The 15,713-nt window shown below is 41.3% G+C and overlaps 2 protein-coding genes across 7 annotated transcripts in view; both read right to left on the reverse strand.

Annotated features, from left to right (window-relative positions):
* Nucleotides 1-1,356: 1,356 nt before the first annotated feature.
* On the reverse strand, nucleotides 1,357-8,906 carry cd226 (CD226 molecule). Of its 4 annotated transcripts, none has more exons than XM_017406728.3 (6): nucleotides 8,567-8,645; nucleotides 6,566-6,889; nucleotides 6,037-6,417; nucleotides 5,562-5,664; nucleotides 3,168-3,222; nucleotides 1,357-2,704 (listed from the first exon to the last, which is right to left on the reverse strand). In XM_017406728.3, the coding sequence occupies exons 1-6, from the start codon at nucleotides 8,628-8,630 to the stop codon at nucleotides 2,555-2,557; spliced, it is 1,077 nt and encodes a 358-aa protein (XP_017262217.1). In that variant the 5' UTR covers nucleotides 8,631-8,645; the 3' UTR covers nucleotides 1,357-2,554. The 4 variants fall into 4 exon arrangements, with proteins under 4 accessions (XP_017262217.1, XP_017262218.1, XP_017262219.1 ...); XM_017406729.3 differs by having other exon boundaries at nucleotides 1,358-2,668; nucleotides 5,562-5,667; nucleotides 8,567-8,906; XM_017406730.3 differs by having other exon boundaries at nucleotides 1,359-1,663; nucleotides 5,562-5,667; nucleotides 8,567-8,906.
* Nucleotides 8,907-9,058: 152 nt separating this feature from the next.
* rttn (rotatin) overlaps nucleotides 9,059-15,713 on the reverse strand; it is a 28,861-nt gene continuing 22,206 nt past the window's right edge. For 2 of the 3 annotated variants that reach the window (XM_037973252.1, XM_017406725.3), the window contains exons 40-49: nucleotides 15,334-15,536; nucleotides 15,096-15,201; nucleotides 14,878-14,975; nucleotides 14,551-14,628; nucleotides 14,143-14,269; nucleotides 11,348-11,538; nucleotides 10,900-11,170; nucleotides 9,680-9,783; nucleotides 9,318-9,387; nucleotides 9,059-9,212 (exon numbers count right to left, since the gene is read on the reverse strand). In XM_037973252.1, coding sequence (XP_037829180.1) covers nucleotides 9,133-9,212; nucleotides 9,318-9,387; nucleotides 9,680-9,783; nucleotides 10,900-11,170; nucleotides 11,348-11,538; nucleotides 14,143-14,269; nucleotides 14,551-14,628; nucleotides 14,878-14,975; nucleotides 15,096-15,201; nucleotides 15,334-15,536 — 1,328 coding nt within the window. In that variant the 3' untranslated portion in view covers nucleotides 9,059-9,132. The remainder of the gene's footprint in view (nucleotides 9,213-9,317; nucleotides 9,388-9,679; nucleotides 9,784-10,899; nucleotides 11,171-11,347; nucleotides 11,539-14,142; nucleotides 14,270-14,550; nucleotides 14,629-14,877; nucleotides 14,976-15,095; nucleotides 15,202-15,333; nucleotides 15,537-15,713) is intronic. The other variant, XM_017406726.3, reaches the window with a different exon arrangement.

The following is a 15,713-nucleotide window of genomic DNA, read 5'->3' on the forward strand; positions in this document are numbered from 1 at the left end:
AAAACTAAGAATGGACACAGCAGTGACGTTCAAACACATCCTTACTCATTTATAGGTAATTGTCTCCCTCAGGCAGGTTTATCATTTTGATTTATGCAGCTGCAGCATTCCAGTTTTAAGGGTTCTCCGGTCTCTGTTCAACCAAAGCAAGAGGTGTGTCCGCATCCTCAGCATAAAGTCATAAAGCCACATGACCTTATTGTATTAAATACACACACAGACACACAGTCTTAAGCAACATCCTTTACTTGCACCGGCCTGAGAGTGGGTGTCGGGCCGATCTCAACTCGTCCCACTAGGAAGAAACCCCCAAAAGAACCAGAACTATCTGGAGGGTTTATGTACCCTCTCTGGCCTGGGTGTGCCTTAGGATCACCGAGGAGGAGCTGGAAAGGGTCATGGAGAAAAAGAATGTCTGGGTTTCCCTCCTGGACCTGTTACCTCAGATAAGCAGCAGAAAATGGATGGATGGAACATTACACATTGGTTGGGTAAGTGTGACAACCCACTGCGGTACAAAAAGCTGATAGTAAAGATGGTGAGTGCCTCCTATGTGGCCTCAGTCCCTGCTAATGCATCAATGACATCACAGACGTCCAAGTACCTGAAGACCCCCTACGGAAACCTGCGATCAGATTACTCAAAAAGCACCGAGATCAATTTTATTGAACCTGATTGAGGGTTTAAATTTTATGTAAAGGAGAAGTTTGTTGAGTTTTATCACTTCTTTTAAAAGTATAAAATGTGACCGTGACCTTGAAGGAAAATGTCTTCCTGATTGCCCCTGTTTGGTTTTTAAAAGAATACAACGATCAGAGCATTCAGTGCAATTAAGCTATGATGTAGGGAGATTTCTTTGGATAATAGTGTAGCCAGGATGTAGCCAGGTGGGATTTGGACACAGCACAACAAAACAAACACAAGTAAATAACACTTAGATGAGTAATATTAAAATGTATTCTTTAAAGCAGGAAACTCAAAGTCTGCAAGAAGCAAATCCAAGAGTAACGGAGAGCCGCTGCTGAAGTGTCAGTCAACAGCTTAAACAACTCAGACGTCTTCAAATATTACAAACAGAATAATAGTCTCAAAAGAGTCGACATCTGGATCTGAAGCAATACAAAAATTGACTTCAGAAGTTCCTTTTTTTAAAATAGAAAGCAGATCTAGGGGATTTTGAAATCACTTTAGCCTCAAGGCATGGTAGTTTCTTCAAATAACTTTTCTTTTTTATAGTTAAAAGACATGGAAACCTCTCATTTAAGAATGTACGTGGTTATTTGATTTCCGATATTACTTTCAGAACACAGTGATTAGTTCATTTTCCTTCAAACACACACACACACACACACACACACACACACACCACAACAAACTTGTCAAGGTTTAGGCTACTGACAGTTTTATTTTGCAACTTGTTTTTCTCTCCGTCACAAATATCAGCTTCAGTGCTGCTGTTCACACAGAAACAATCAGAAGTATTACAGTCAAATGTACAGATACAGCTTCTACTGTTTCAAAAGGGGGAGAATTAAAGCAAAACCTTTGATTCCAAACAGTAAAGTCCCTTTTATGTTCCACTTTTCTACCTCGTCCACATTTGTCTCGTTTCCTAGCGGAATAGTCCGCTTATCCATTACTGCCTCAGCCACTGCCTCCATTTCTATGGAGATAAATGAAAGGAATTACACAAACGGCACACACAGTTTATTTGTACGACAGTGCCATAAACCTTAAATATTGATTTACAGAAGCAAGCAACAACAACAACAACAAAAAAAGAATAAATACAAAACGAGAAAACGCTCGACAGTTCATCTAGGAAATGACTTTTCCTTTCCATATTTTCTAAGACAGAGAAAGAAAAGAACACACGTTCATCAAAAACAGACACAGAAGAGGAAAAGGAGCCATAAACCACAGCTCAGGATTTGCTAATTAGAGTTTAGCTTTCATACGAAGAGCGTGCCGGAACTAGAAAGCAGCTCTACTAGTCAGAAAGCCTACTGGGGGAAAAGCAGCAGTCTCAAGTGATGGTACATTGCTAAGTGACTGCTTTTCTTTTCCGTTAGATGATTAGACACTATTGTCAAGCTTTGAATAGAAACCAGGAGGGATGAAAGTGAAAAGAGGGCAATTACACAGGCTTTTGTCAATCGTTTTACTTGGGGGGGTTAGAGGAGTGAAAAGAATGATTATACGGGCTTTTGTCCTTTTTCTCTTCTGTGTGATAGTTACTGTCAAATATTGTTTTGACAAACACAAACATTCCATCAAAAATAATTACACACTACATTTAATTAGGGGGTGGGAAGAGAGGGCTGTCAGCTTTCTGACTCCAAGATGAGCACCAGCTTGTTAACTCATTTCAAACCGCCGTGTGAATATTAAACAGCGTCAGCGCGATCCCTGCATCTGACTAAGAAGAGGGAAAAAAAAAAACCCTCAAACGGATAATTATAATCTGCCAATATTTGTTTATCCTTTGCTCAGATGTACACGGGGAGCGCGCTGACGGACGAGGAGGGCAAAGACGCACGTTATCCCACGGGAGTTACAGCATGCACGTTCGTTTGTCGCGAGGCCGGCGTGTGGTCTGGAGGGAACGTCCGGCCTGCAGGTTGGCATAGATCGGGCAGTTTTTGGACTGCCTGGAGTTCTTCGCAATCTGAGGATACAAAGGGATGTTCTCGTACAGGTTTGGCTGTGAGGGTGGAGTAAAAGGTTAATAGGTTATCAGGAGGTCAGCAAAACACATGTTGCAGTTAATAACAGATTCACCAACAGTACAGCTGCTTAATTACGTAGATTTGATTAAGTTGATTTATTTTTAGGAGTCCAGATAATCAAAATAATTATATTAATGGAATAACATAAAGAATTGCAGCTACTTTAAACTGCACTTATAGTAGCACAGTTTTAACACTGGGCTCTTCTACGTTATGTAAACGAAGCAGCTGCTGATGGCGAAGCTTCATTAGTTGAGTCAAGAAGCATGAATTTCCCTGTATCAGGTGAGCTGATGATGGGATGTAGCTGTTTAAATATTAATTGTAAAGCGTAACAGGTTTGTAGCTCAGCGCATGCCGCATTAGGAGGTGAGGCAGCGCCTTGAAGGTGTCAAGTGTGAAGACGAGGGTTGATAGAATGAATAAAGCAACATCTACCTGTCTCTGAGACGGGTGCAGTTTGACTCGATACTCCTTCCTCTTGTTTTTCTTTCTGTCAATATCGAACAAAAAGATACAATAAGCGCAGAATTTATTATTACTGCATGACATAAAAGTGTTATATAGGAATAATAATATAGGTATCATCCAGGTTTGGTAATATATTTATTGCTAGCACCAGTTTCTGAAAGGATCAGTAAAATATGGTTGTTTGCTGCACAGCGGACTTTCAAAATAAAAGATTCTCGTAGAAATTCAACTCCAGATGATGAAATCCTTCTGTGGCTTTGGATTTAGTCTGGTTGATATTTATAAAAAAAAATAGTTTGGCGCTTTTTGAACTGAGTTTGTGACAACTTGACTTCAAAAAGTAGCGAGTGTCTTACCTGCAGCAGATATCAGGCTGCAGAACTGGAGGAATCCTCACGAGGGAGCTAAGCTAGCAGCTAAGATTCAGAGCAATATTTGAACCCTTTTAAACATCACAAACTTTAAAGATTTCAGAGCAGTTTGAGTGAATGTTGTAATGTAAACTTGTACACCACGTCACTTATACGACTGGCAGTTCATTACATTTTCATTTAAACTAAAAACAGCCAGGTTGGGACACAGTCACGGCCCATTCTCATGTTTCTTATGAACCAGATTGTTTTAAAAGCAACTATCTGAGGTAAAAGTAATGTGGTGTAAAAATCCATAATATTTTAGACTCAGTGTCTGACTGAGCTGCAACTGTTGACTCAAAATTGCAGAAAAATGATAAAAAATAAAAATAAAAAACTGCAATTTTTCAGTTGCAGTCTAGTGGAATTTGTATTTACAACACATTAGGAGTGTGTGTGTGCGTGTGTTCTGGGAGTTTGCATGCATGTCACCAGGTGCGACTGGTCCATAAGGACAGGTGAGGCGCAGCCCCCACCTAAAAAAAAAACATCATCCGCCCCATAAAGTAGTTCCTCCTAATAAACAAAGTTAATTATTTAATTACGTAGCTTGCGGTGTATTGTTTTGTTCTGTATGTTTTTTTAACTATTTTGACAATTTTAACAGGAATTTAAAACCTTTTTTTTTCTGATTCATTCTCAGTTTTTGGGTGGTACAGCTCACGGCGCCTGTCGGCAGTGATCAGGACTGCAGGGCAGCTCCAACTGAGTCTCACTGGGGCAGAAAATATTACGCCCCCATTCTGCTGCTTTTAGCTCAGCAACACAACCACTACAAACGTTACACCTCACCTGATCGTATTTAATGCAGGAATAGTTGCAGCAAAACCAACAGTGAGGATTTTTCCTGGTTAAAAATCCATTTATGAGACGGAACACAGAAAACTAAAGACAGAGAGGAGTTAGCAACAGGACATTTTCTTCATTTTCTGTCAGTACGTATGTAGATCAACCACAGGTGGATCTTATCTCACTGATTCTGTGGCTTCCTGCAGCTCGTTCTGCAGAGGTCAGTGGTTGGTTCTGGGTTTTAGTGATCTCGAAGCTGGAGGTTCGAGCCAAGGTTGGGGCTTTCATCAAAGGGTTTAATATATATATGTGTGTCAGAAACACTACTTTCGTTTTATATGTTTTTGGATTACTTCACAGACATTTCTCCACCATTTACCTTTAGTAAACTCAAGTATTATTCCAGAAGTATTACCTCAAATAAAATGAGAAATCCAATCCAGAAAGCCCTGTACCTGTCTGTCTTTATTTTTACCCAGTTAAAATTATAAATACTCCCGTTTCAGGTGGAGGTGGGTGCAGAGGTGTCCATTCCTCTGATTTAATTATCAGACCGGACTGTTTTCACAAGAAACATTCTCGACCCCCGGGAGACAAAAAAAGGCGACAACTTTGTGCAAAAAACCCAAAACAAAACAAAAAAAAACATGTAACATACAGCTGTAGGGCTCTAGATGTACGAAAGCTACACTTTCCAGATCATGTGACAACTCTGCAGAATCCAGAGAGAAAAAAATGTCTTGTAATCTTTTGGAGCATGTTCAAAAAATTCAAGCGATACAAGAACAAGAGCAAACAGAACCCCCTCCATCAGTTTGAGACATTTTGGAAACTCCCTCCTGAAGGCAGTTTGCTGCAAGCAGCTGCAGCCGAGGGATGCTGGATTTTTAACATTCACTTCAACTGCAACAACTTTGAAGCTTGAATTGGTTTATAGATGGCAGAAATCCCTCTGGAATTGATCTTTTCTAGACTGCTATCTACTGCAGGTAAGATACTGGCTGCTGGTAACTTTTTTTTTTTTTTTTTACAAAACGGCATTTCAAAATGTCAAACAGTCTTGTTCAGATATTACTGTTCATTTGTTATCAAACCCAGAAGAACACAAACCTATTTTTTAAATCAATCAAAGTTTTCTGACGAGCCTAAAGGTCTGTACCTGTGCCTCATAACGAGGATGAGGACGGCGGTGAGCAGGAAGAGTCCAGCAGCTCCGGCCCCGATGTAAATGTACATCATGTATAACGACAGGCTGAATCCACCTGCTTGTAGAATGAAAATGCAAAATAATACAAATTAAATACAACCTGAAAGAAAAAGCGTGTCTTGAATTCATCAATAGAACTCTGGAATTCTACGAGTGTTTGTGCCACATAAAAAATGTTCTATTAACAAGTCAAAGTTTGAACGTACAGCTCAGAGCTGAGAAACCAGACATAAGAGTCTGTGGTTTTCACACCTTTTTTGGTTGGGCCCAATGTCACAAGCATTTTCAGTCACACACATTTTAGTTTCATTGTATTTTATCAGTCATTCTAATCTGTGAGGCATGTTTGCACTTATTAATCATATTCAGTATGAAAAATGATTTTAATGACTGTGTTAAAGTCTGTGTGTAGCTGTTTTTCTTGTACCTGAAACAGCAACTGTGAGCTGGATCGTGGTGGTCTGCACCCCCACATCTGTGTTGAAGGTACAGCGATAGAAGCCGCTGTCCTCTGGCACGACATCAGTCAGGTGCAAAGTGACATCCAGGCTGTCTGCACAGTCGACTCTGCCCCTGTCGCTGTAGTCCTCGCCCACCAGGCCCCCCTCCACCGTCTTACACACCCCTATAATGGCCCAGTGATGGCCGAGCATCATCCTCTCGAATATGACCTGGTAGACGGTGCTGTTGGGCTGGTGGTTACATCTAATGGTCATGTTGTTGCTCTGCTCCGCTACCAACACTGTGTCTGCTACAGTCACCTCTGTGGGGACGGGCTCAGTGATGTTCTCTTCCTCTGGTGCCTCGTCTGCAAGAACAGCAAAAAAAAAAGGCAAACAGTTCCATTTCTCACATTAGTGGGTTTTGGTTCAACTTTTGTTTGGGAAGTTGTTCAACAGAGGCAGGTTCATTTTCAATAGCTTCAAGGTTCCATTTCACTCCTTTCTGTTGTTTACCTAAATCCTCCACCTGAATGTTCCTGGTCCAGGGTCCCCTAGGGAAGGTCTGGATGGAGCAGTGGTACTCCCCAATATCCTGATGAGTAACATTCCTCAGGGAAATACTTCCATCCATCTGCGAGAGCCTCAGGAACTCCAGCCTGTCTTGGTACAGGTGAGAGAACGACTCTCCGAGGTCTGGGTGTAAGACAGCCATGGGATTATTGTCTGGCACTTTGGTCCAGGACACCATGGTCAGTTTACCATCCCAGGGGCACAAGCAGCTGAGCACCATCCCCTCCTCCAACCGGACCACGTCAACTTCTTTCTGTTGGACAGCAACTGGACAGCGGGGGTTTGACCCGTTTACATCTGAACTATGACACAAAATACTCCAGACATCACAGCTTCTGTCTAGTTAAAATGCATCATTACTACTATTAATAAAATCTTACTTAAAACGGTAAATAATTTTACATATTGATGTCATCCTGTAGATGAGCCTTCTAGACCAGTGGTTCCCAAACGTTTTAGCTTTGACTCTTTACAGTAACAAAGATTTATGGCCCCAAATATCCTTGTTGAACGAGACAAACATTGATGAAAAAAGTAATTAAATAAGGGCACAATAACAACTTTAATAAACTCAAATTCTAAGTAACTTATATGTGTTTATTTGTTATGCTTGTAGAAGAAAATCATCTCAGGACCCCCATCTGGGTGGTTTGTGACCCACAAAGAGGTTCTGACCCCAACATTGGGAACCACTGGTTTAATGTGTCGACTTAGTTTTGGGATTTTAAAAAAAATCTCTAAAACTACAAATACTAAAAAGAAACTACATAATAACTCTAGACATTTGACACAAAATATTTCAGATATAACCTCCCTGTAATTATAAATAAATGCTTATTTATGTGATGTATCGAAAATAACAGAAGACTACAGTGAAAAAGTCTTGAGTCGTCTATCATTTCTTTATATTTTACCTCCAGGCAGTCGGATTTATTTATTTTTTTGCAATTTTTTAAAGTGGTCTTAATCAATAGTTATTTGGCTTTCTGGTCGTTTTGTGTGTTAGGCCTCTAAACTCTGACTTTTAAATCACTCAGGCATAAAAAGGCTCCACAACTCAGACAACTTAGGATTTTAAATTGGATCTTTAGGCACTTTGTTACCAGCAGCCTGTCACAAAGAATCAATTTGTTCCCATTTCTTTCGCTGAATCTACAACAACAAGAAGAACAAAAATTCCCACCAAAGACTCACTTGTCTAATTTCCTTATTTTAAAAAAAAAAAAAACACACAAACTGAACAAATGCTGCTATGGTCAGGTCTAAAAACTGGACAGAAAAGGAGCAAAAAGCAGCAAAAGTTAAAAGAAAAACTTTGAAGGACCTGCAGAAATCCTGAAGAACTGTTCATCAAGACCAATTTCAAAAATGACAAATAAATCTGGCCCTTTAGAAGCAAAATATAAAAATTATAGTTGGTTTCAAACATTTTTAAAGTAAATACAGAAAGGTTCAAAATATTATTCTTTACTTACTGTGCAAATACTCCTACGCCTTGTGGACTGAAAAGAAGAAATCCTTCTGAACCCCACCTGGAGGACTAATAGAACCCGTTCCAGCTTTAAGGCCATCCCACAGTTAATGATAATTACTTTTTTGTGCCAGTACACACAAAGCTGGTGTTCAAGCCTTAAAGTTCTTCCTAAATATTTTATTGCAGCTGAAGGGCAGCTGATTTCACCCTCGGAAGAGATTTTGCAAGTTTAATATAAAGAAAACCTTTTTTAGAATTTGTTATATAAAAAAAAACCTCTTGAATGTAGAGCTTTTTAATCATTTAATAAATAAGTTAAACTACTCCAAAATGTAAACACAATCAGTTTTTTTTTTGAGCCAGCAGCAGGCATCATTTTCAAATCTGTAAACAGTAAATATATTAACAAACACCTAAAACAGGTTCAGGAACATTTAAAGCAAACAAACAAACGTATACTACCTCCATACCTTTAAGAAAATGAAGAAAGATGAGTACCACGAAGTACCAGGAGTCCTTTTGTACAGCTTCCATTTTGCCTCACAGAGGGAGAATGAAAGCTGCATTGAGGAGACGAGTGGAGAGGCGCCCGAGCTGCACTTCCTGTTAGCTCTCTGGCTACAGAGAAACTCTTCAGCTTCAGGGGCGCACTTCATGATAAGCCACTCCACACAGAGGGGGCGCTTTGTCTCTGCGACTAGGGAAACTTGCGACAAAATACTTTGTGGCGGATTCAATAACGTCACGAGAAACTTACACGGCGTACCTATTTTAACATCTTAAACCAACGTTTTTAGCTAGAATATTTCAGATGAGTGTGAATTTAGAGCCTGAGAAGGTGTGAGTGATTCACCACGTCACGGCTGGTGTGAGACAGCAGCTGAGCAGCACGACCATAACACATCAGCCTGAAGCTACATCCCTGTACAGGGACAATACACACATGAGGAAGGTGATGCTACTTTATTAACCCAACTAAATCACATTTATTGTATATAAAACATGATACAAATCTTTACAAATCCATTTACTACAGTCAGCTTTTCAGCAGCTGGGAGACGTGCTCCAGGCACTTCAGCAGGTAAACACTCAGAGGCTCCTGCTTCTTCTCGGCATCTACGGTCACAAAGAAGACAAACAATAAACATCACCGACAAACTGGCAAAAAGCTTTTTGTGCAAACGTAAAGCCGGGTCGCTCTCGGAGTAAATAAATACGTGCCTTTTTTGAAGAAGGAATGTGCCTCCTCGATTTTCAACCGAACCGAAGGACACTTCAGGGAAGTCTTCGCCTTCGACGGGATCAAGGAAATGAGAAAATCATAACCAGAGTAGGAAATATGAGGATATTAGTATAATATTAATATAATACTTTACATACAGAAGGATGAAAAAGCTTTAAGATAGATTTATGTGCTTGACTTACAAGCATAAAACCAGTCAGAGTAAAATAAATGCATAAATAAATATAAATCTGGATTTTATTGGTTTTATTGTGTCTGTTACTTAATAAAAACGACCAATATAGGAACAATAAAAAGATTGTTTTGGTCCTGAAATGTTTGTGTGTGTGTGTGTGTGTACCCTTTGATTGTTGTAGAGCAACGCCCACAGTGCAGACGCTCCCATACAGCACGTTTCCATTTCTCTACTTTCCAAACATGTCAGCAAAACTTTCAGAACTTTGTCTGGAAAAAACAGAGAAAATTAGACATGCCTACAAGTTTCTGATTAATGAACTCGACTACTGACTGTCCACTCTACTCTACTGCTGATATAATTTAAAATGAACACCTGGAATTATAAAGAAAGGGTTAAATACTGTCATAAACACTGTTACCATCCCAACTACATCGTAATTTTCGTTTTAAATTCTATTAACACAAGGCAAATAGTTTCCCAATGTGGTCAGAATAGGTGTAAAAAAAGAAAACCTGTCAATTTCCTTATTGGTTGAAATGATCCTCTAAGTCTCACTGACACAGGAAATGTCATTTTACACAGGAAACACACCAAATTACCATCATGTGACAGTTTCCACGCACCTGGTCCTGCAACAAGCCCCTGCAGCTCACACTGCGAGGGGGTTCGGGGGTGGAGGGGGGCGGCTTCAGCAGCTTCCTCTGCTTTCATCATCTGACGTGTCTTAGATCATTGATCTTCTCGCAGTTGCAGCGTTGGTCATAAACTGCTAAAATTAAACCTCAGCTGCAAATCTGACACTAAACTGCGCATCTAATTGCTTTTGTGCACATTTTTGTCTTTATTTGTCCAACAAATGTAAATTACCATTGATTGGTTCTGCTCTGAAACTGAAGGTCTCAGTATCAGTGATCTGAATTATGATATGCAGAAGGCATATTTTACTAACTTCATTCCCTGTTTGGCTCTGGTTTAGTGATCCAGAGTCGATGGATGACAGCTTAATGTGGAGACGGCTTGTAGAACCATGTGGAAATAATTATAAATCACAAGACTGTTGAGATCCAGAGTGAAACTAAATTTTTTATGAACACAAAAATGAAATATAACAATAAAAAACAATGAAAGCTGGAGTTTAGCACAGCTGGCAACCCTGACACATTAAACCAATCAATTTCTTTTTATGTAATCAGTTTGAAATTTGGCTAAATATTAATATTTATTTCACTGCAAGGAGCTACAGTAGGCGAGGAGATTGATTCCACTCGTGCGGGCTTGTAGCACGGAGGTAAAACTAGGAACATTACCCTATACGACTCCCACAGTGCCTGTATTTGTAACTGATTGTGAAATTTAACCTCAGCTTTTTTTTTCCCCCGTACCGTTGGCGATGACGTGCGATTTGTTGGCAGAGCAGAAGCAGAGGTTGTGAAGGGCGAGCAGAGCGTGCCGCCGGTGCGGTGCCAAGTCAGCCAGCAGCTCCAGGGCTCCGGTCACCTTAAGGATGCTCTGCTGGCCGTCCTCCGCCGATGACAGACTGACCAGCAGTCTGAGCCAGAGGGCCAGGGGGCTCGCACCGCCACCTACTGACGTGGCCTTCGCACCCGCCGCTTTGGGCACGGGCACCGAGAGGAACGCCTGAAGAAAATTGTTCTGAAAAAAATGAGTTTTAGCATCAAATGAGCGAGAGAGCAACGTCTCAGGAAGATACTTTACAAAGACCGTTTCACATAAAGTGAAACTTTCTGGAGCAGAAAGAAAAAGAAAGTTAAGTTTCTTTAGTTTGTCGTGCCTGAAAGAAATCCTGTCACCTGTCCTCCATCACTGTACCTTCTGCAGGATGCATCTGCAGTCCCGTGACACCGTCAGGTTCACCAGGAGAGAGAAGGCCAGGTTCTGGATGGGGCCGTTGTCTGAGGCGAGCGAGGTCAGCTTCATGACCGAGTGCATCAGAGAGTTGTTCGAGGAGCCTTTCGAACCTGGTACCCCACTGGGGCTGCTGCTACACAGAGAACTGCATGCTGGGAACAGGAAAAAAATAAACAATTGTTGTAATAATCCCCTCACACAACACAGAATATCACAAATAGCTGTTAACCAGTTTATGACAAAGTTTTCTCATACGTACTGATATACAACCAATATACTTCTAATTATTGGTAACCAGAGCATATCTGTAAGGAACCTATAAACCCACATTGCTTAAAATTGTGTAGAATAAAATCTGTTATTTTTCTATTAATGAGAAACAGGGACTTCCCAAGAAAAGACACCACATAAATAACAGGATATGTCTGTTTAAACTTTAGGTATACAGTTACGCATGAATGCCATCTTCACACAAACATGTTACAAAGCCTGTTGGTGGATGTCTATACCAGACTGTGGCTTTAACACTTTGTTTTTACATTTCTAAATGTTTTTGTTGCCTAACAAAAAAAAAAACCCTTCGGTTTATTTTAGAAAGAAAAATGAGATTGTAAAAAAGAATTTTTTTGTTGGTCAAGTAGCAGAAGGACAGCTGACGTTAAAAACATGCTCCAAACGGAAAACTGCGTTATTTCAAATTATTCATCTGGAAGCTGCAGTAATGTTCTGTACGGTCCTGTTTAACCAGTCAGCCTCTTTCAGCATCAAGAAACGCTCAGAGCAACAATGGAACGTTGTTGGAACCGCTCGCTTCTTTCTGTTTATCTTAAAGCTGGGGAGCTTGGCAGCCTGAAGCGCCAGTCGCAGCAAAAACACAGACTGGGTCTTTGGCTTCCACGGCTGTCTGCCACTATACCAAAACTCTACATGCACGGCTACATGTAGGGCAGCTTTTTTACGTACAGGCTGTCAAGAAAGATGACCAGACTCATGAAGAGGAACACAAGCGTTACGATGAGAATGGCTAATAGAGATAGCTAAATGCTTAACTTCTTAAAGGTGACGAGCTAATAACCAGATAAACCAGATGGTTTGATCCCCCTTGTTTTGTAAGCTGAACACACATGCAAATCACTCTCCCTCCTCTCCTGACTGGTTGTTAGGGTCTGTGTTAGTCTGCCGCTCTTCCTTCTGAGCCACAACACGGAGTTTGTGTTTGGGTGTTTTGTCCTTACACCCTAAGAGTGCAACACTCAGACACAAATGTGGCGGTGCGGTGTGTGTGTCGTTCAGAGCAGCTAAATGTTTCCTGACCTCTACAGGAGGGAAACTAAACAACCTCTCCACCGACGAATGGCACAACCCGGGAGAGCCAGCCCGACAGAACCAAGACCCAGCTGTCAGCCTACAACTCAGGGATAAAGGACACTCTTTAGAGGACATAATTGTTCATATTCTGGACAGAGAAGATGGATGGTTTGAGAGGAGGGTGAAGAATGCCATATACGGGAAAACAAGAAAGATTAAACATGTCAGGCTTTAACTTTCCAAAACATTCGATGTAGTGTTGAATCGTAGCCTCAGTCAGTTTCACCTTCATGCATGTGTCTAAAACATCTCTTACATGGACCAAACCAGCAAAGACCACTACAGGAGGGAGTGGAGGGAGAGTGATTTGTATGTGAGTTCAACTTGCATAAATGGGGTAACTCATTTCAGTTTCAAAGCTTGGAATATTTTGGTTTAAATTGAGAAAAATGAATGAATGAATAGCAAAATGTCTTCTAATAACAAGAAAAGAAGTGTAATCAATGTAAAAGAAACTGTTAGGTTTGCTACTGTCTGGATGACTGAGGATCTACACCAACATTTCTGTTTTGGTGCCACATTCACACGTACGTAAGTGACATAGTTAATTTTAGTCCGGAACTGTCTTTTACCAACAAATAGCCCATCTTATCCAAAAAGTTAAAAAACAAAAAGGTGTTTTCTTGAAGGATCCTACTTGAACTAGCAAATCTAACAAGGTTTTGGATAAAGGTGGAGATGAAAGAGTAGAAATGTAGGTGTCTCAGGAGAGTCAGCGGCAGCCCGAGGGTGGATGGTGCAACACCAAGCCCAAACACAACCCGCTGTTCTGTTAACCTTTAGAGGAATAGTGTGCCTGACTTCACCGATTTCTGCTGCTTCACAGCTTGAGCTTACGGGGGGGTCTGGAGCAAGTGAGTTCAGATCAGAATGAACACACATCTAGTGGAAACTGATGTCAATCAATCAAAGATTTACTTACAAACATGCCAAAACTTATCGACGTTTGTTATCAGAACTGCTTAGATTTTGTCTTCCTGCTGCTGAAACTGAATTGTATTGCACAACTTTGTCATTTTGTAACAGATCAAAGTCAACGTGAACTGCTGAAGAGAAATTTCCCGTCTGTTCGCTCCCCTTTGAATGTTTCCCCTTCTCGACGAAATATGTCTGCAGGTGTGCTGATTTTCACATGCGGGGTGTTTACATTTGCGTGACGGAACTGGAATACAAGTGACATCGGGACGACGAGCAGCCTGATCGATCTGGACACGGCACCTATTGGAGCCACGCACTGGTCGTATACTGAGAAACACAATGTCGTCTTTGGGAAAAGGACAATGGGACTTTTAATGCAAAGTGTGCATGACTCAGTGAGGCACGGGCAGGGCACAATGACTGCGCAAACACTCCGGGCAGACAGCACAGACACACAAACACATGCGGACCTGCTGGGCAGTCGGCCGTGTAGACGCACAAAAGCTCCAGCGCCGCTTCCATCGTGGTGTCGTCGAACAAGAGCCACGGCCAGAGAGCGTAAAGTGTCGGGGTTAGACGAGCATCTGCAGCAACCACCTACACACAAATATAAAGAAGATTATAGATTTGAGCTTGCAAAGGAAAAAAAAAAACTCAAAAAGAACCCCACTGGGGAGCAGAATATGACATGTTAAACCCTGCTTTACCAGCTACTTAGAAAAATGCTTTTAAAGTACTGCTAAACAAGAATAAAGAAGCGAAACTGGCAACAATGTTAGCAGGACCTTGCACGTTTACTGTAGGTGAATCTCATTTAGAGAGGTTCCATTAAAAACCAATTAGCAGCGGGGAATTAAAAGCCAGGCACAGAAGCTCACTTTGCATTCATCGTTGCAATAAAGAGCACTCCACAGGATCTCCACAGTCCGCTTGACTTCCTTTAAATAGCCCCCGTCCTGACGATGTAAAAAAAAAACGGAATAAAAATCAACACGTTTATCAGTCCTGAACCACAAACAACCTTTACTGCCCTCATTAAACACTTGACAAGAAGAGAAAGAGAGCTTTCTGCTGAATAGTACGATGCATATTCATAATATTTATCCCACAGCTCTTTCATGTCGGCTCGGTTTGTTATTCTATCCGACCGAGAGAGACGCTCGCAAGCAGCTGAAAAGTGCTGAGATTGGGAGTTTCTGCCTCACCTTTTTGCGGTGAGAAGCCCTGTCGGGTCGGACCGACTCCAGGCGGAGCTGCGAATGAGTCTGCTTCAGCTGCTCCACACAGCTGTCGATTAAACCGGCTACACAAACGGACAGTGAGAGAATCACGCCGAGTGAAAAGAGGCGGATTTTATTCTGGTGTATTAACATCATTGACAAAACCAGCTCTTAATGATGACTGGACTCAAACGTCAGGTTACCTTTGGCTGCATAGCTCTGAGCTGCGGGACTGCAGGTCAGCAGCGTCATCAGAGCTCGAGCTGTGAGCTTCTTTAACGGATCCTGAAGGGTCCTTTTCTCAAAGCTCTGCCAACAACAGTCATAAACTTCTGTCACGAGCACACACAGCTTGAATTGAAAACATCCATCGTTTTTTTCCTCCTTGCATTGACAGCTGATAACTGGGATGACTCATGCATCTGTAACTTCTCCACCTACCTGCAGTAACAGTTCACACAGCTGGCTGGCAGAGGGACCATTTAGGATGTCTGACAGATTTGTGCGGTGTTTGGATACGGAGCTTGTGACCTCTTTGCTGCGGCACTTAGTCTCCTCTGTGAACACTGTGGAGAGGAACTGCAGAGTGGCTGTGTGGAGAAGAGAGTCTGCAAACTTCTCATTCACACACTCGGATATTGTTCCTGCAGACATACAGGAAAAAAAATAAAAGTTTGGAAGGAGAATAGATTTTATTTTAATGAATGACACTGAAATACACACTGAATCACAGCGAGACTAAATAGGAAATCCATAGTTTAAACCCCTCGACAGCTTGATATTTGTCTATGACTGAGGTGGAGGATACACTAATCATTTCA

The sequence above is a fragment of the Kryptolebias marmoratus genome, linkage group LG21 (genome assembly GCF_001649575.2).
Source record: "Kryptolebias marmoratus isolate JLee-2015 linkage group LG21, ASM164957v2, whole genome shotgun sequence".
NCBI lineage: Eukaryota > Metazoa > Chordata > Actinopteri > Cyprinodontiformes > Rivulidae > Kryptolebias > Kryptolebias marmoratus.

Excerpts from the sequence above, each read along its gene's own strand:
- cd226 (XM_017406727.3), bottom strand. The coding sequence starts at position 8,630 with ATGGAAGCTGTACAAAAGGACTCCTGGTACTTCGTGGTACTCATCTTT. Across the intron at positions 6,418-6,565 it reads CATTCAGGTGGAGGATTTAG|ACGAGGCACCAGAGGAAGAG; the intron begins GTAAACAACAGA and ends CTGTTCTTGCAG. Across the intron at positions 2,705-3,167 it reads TGCACCCGTCTCAGAGACAG|CCAAACCTGTACGAGAACAT; the intron begins GTAGATGTTGCT and ends CCACCCTCACAG.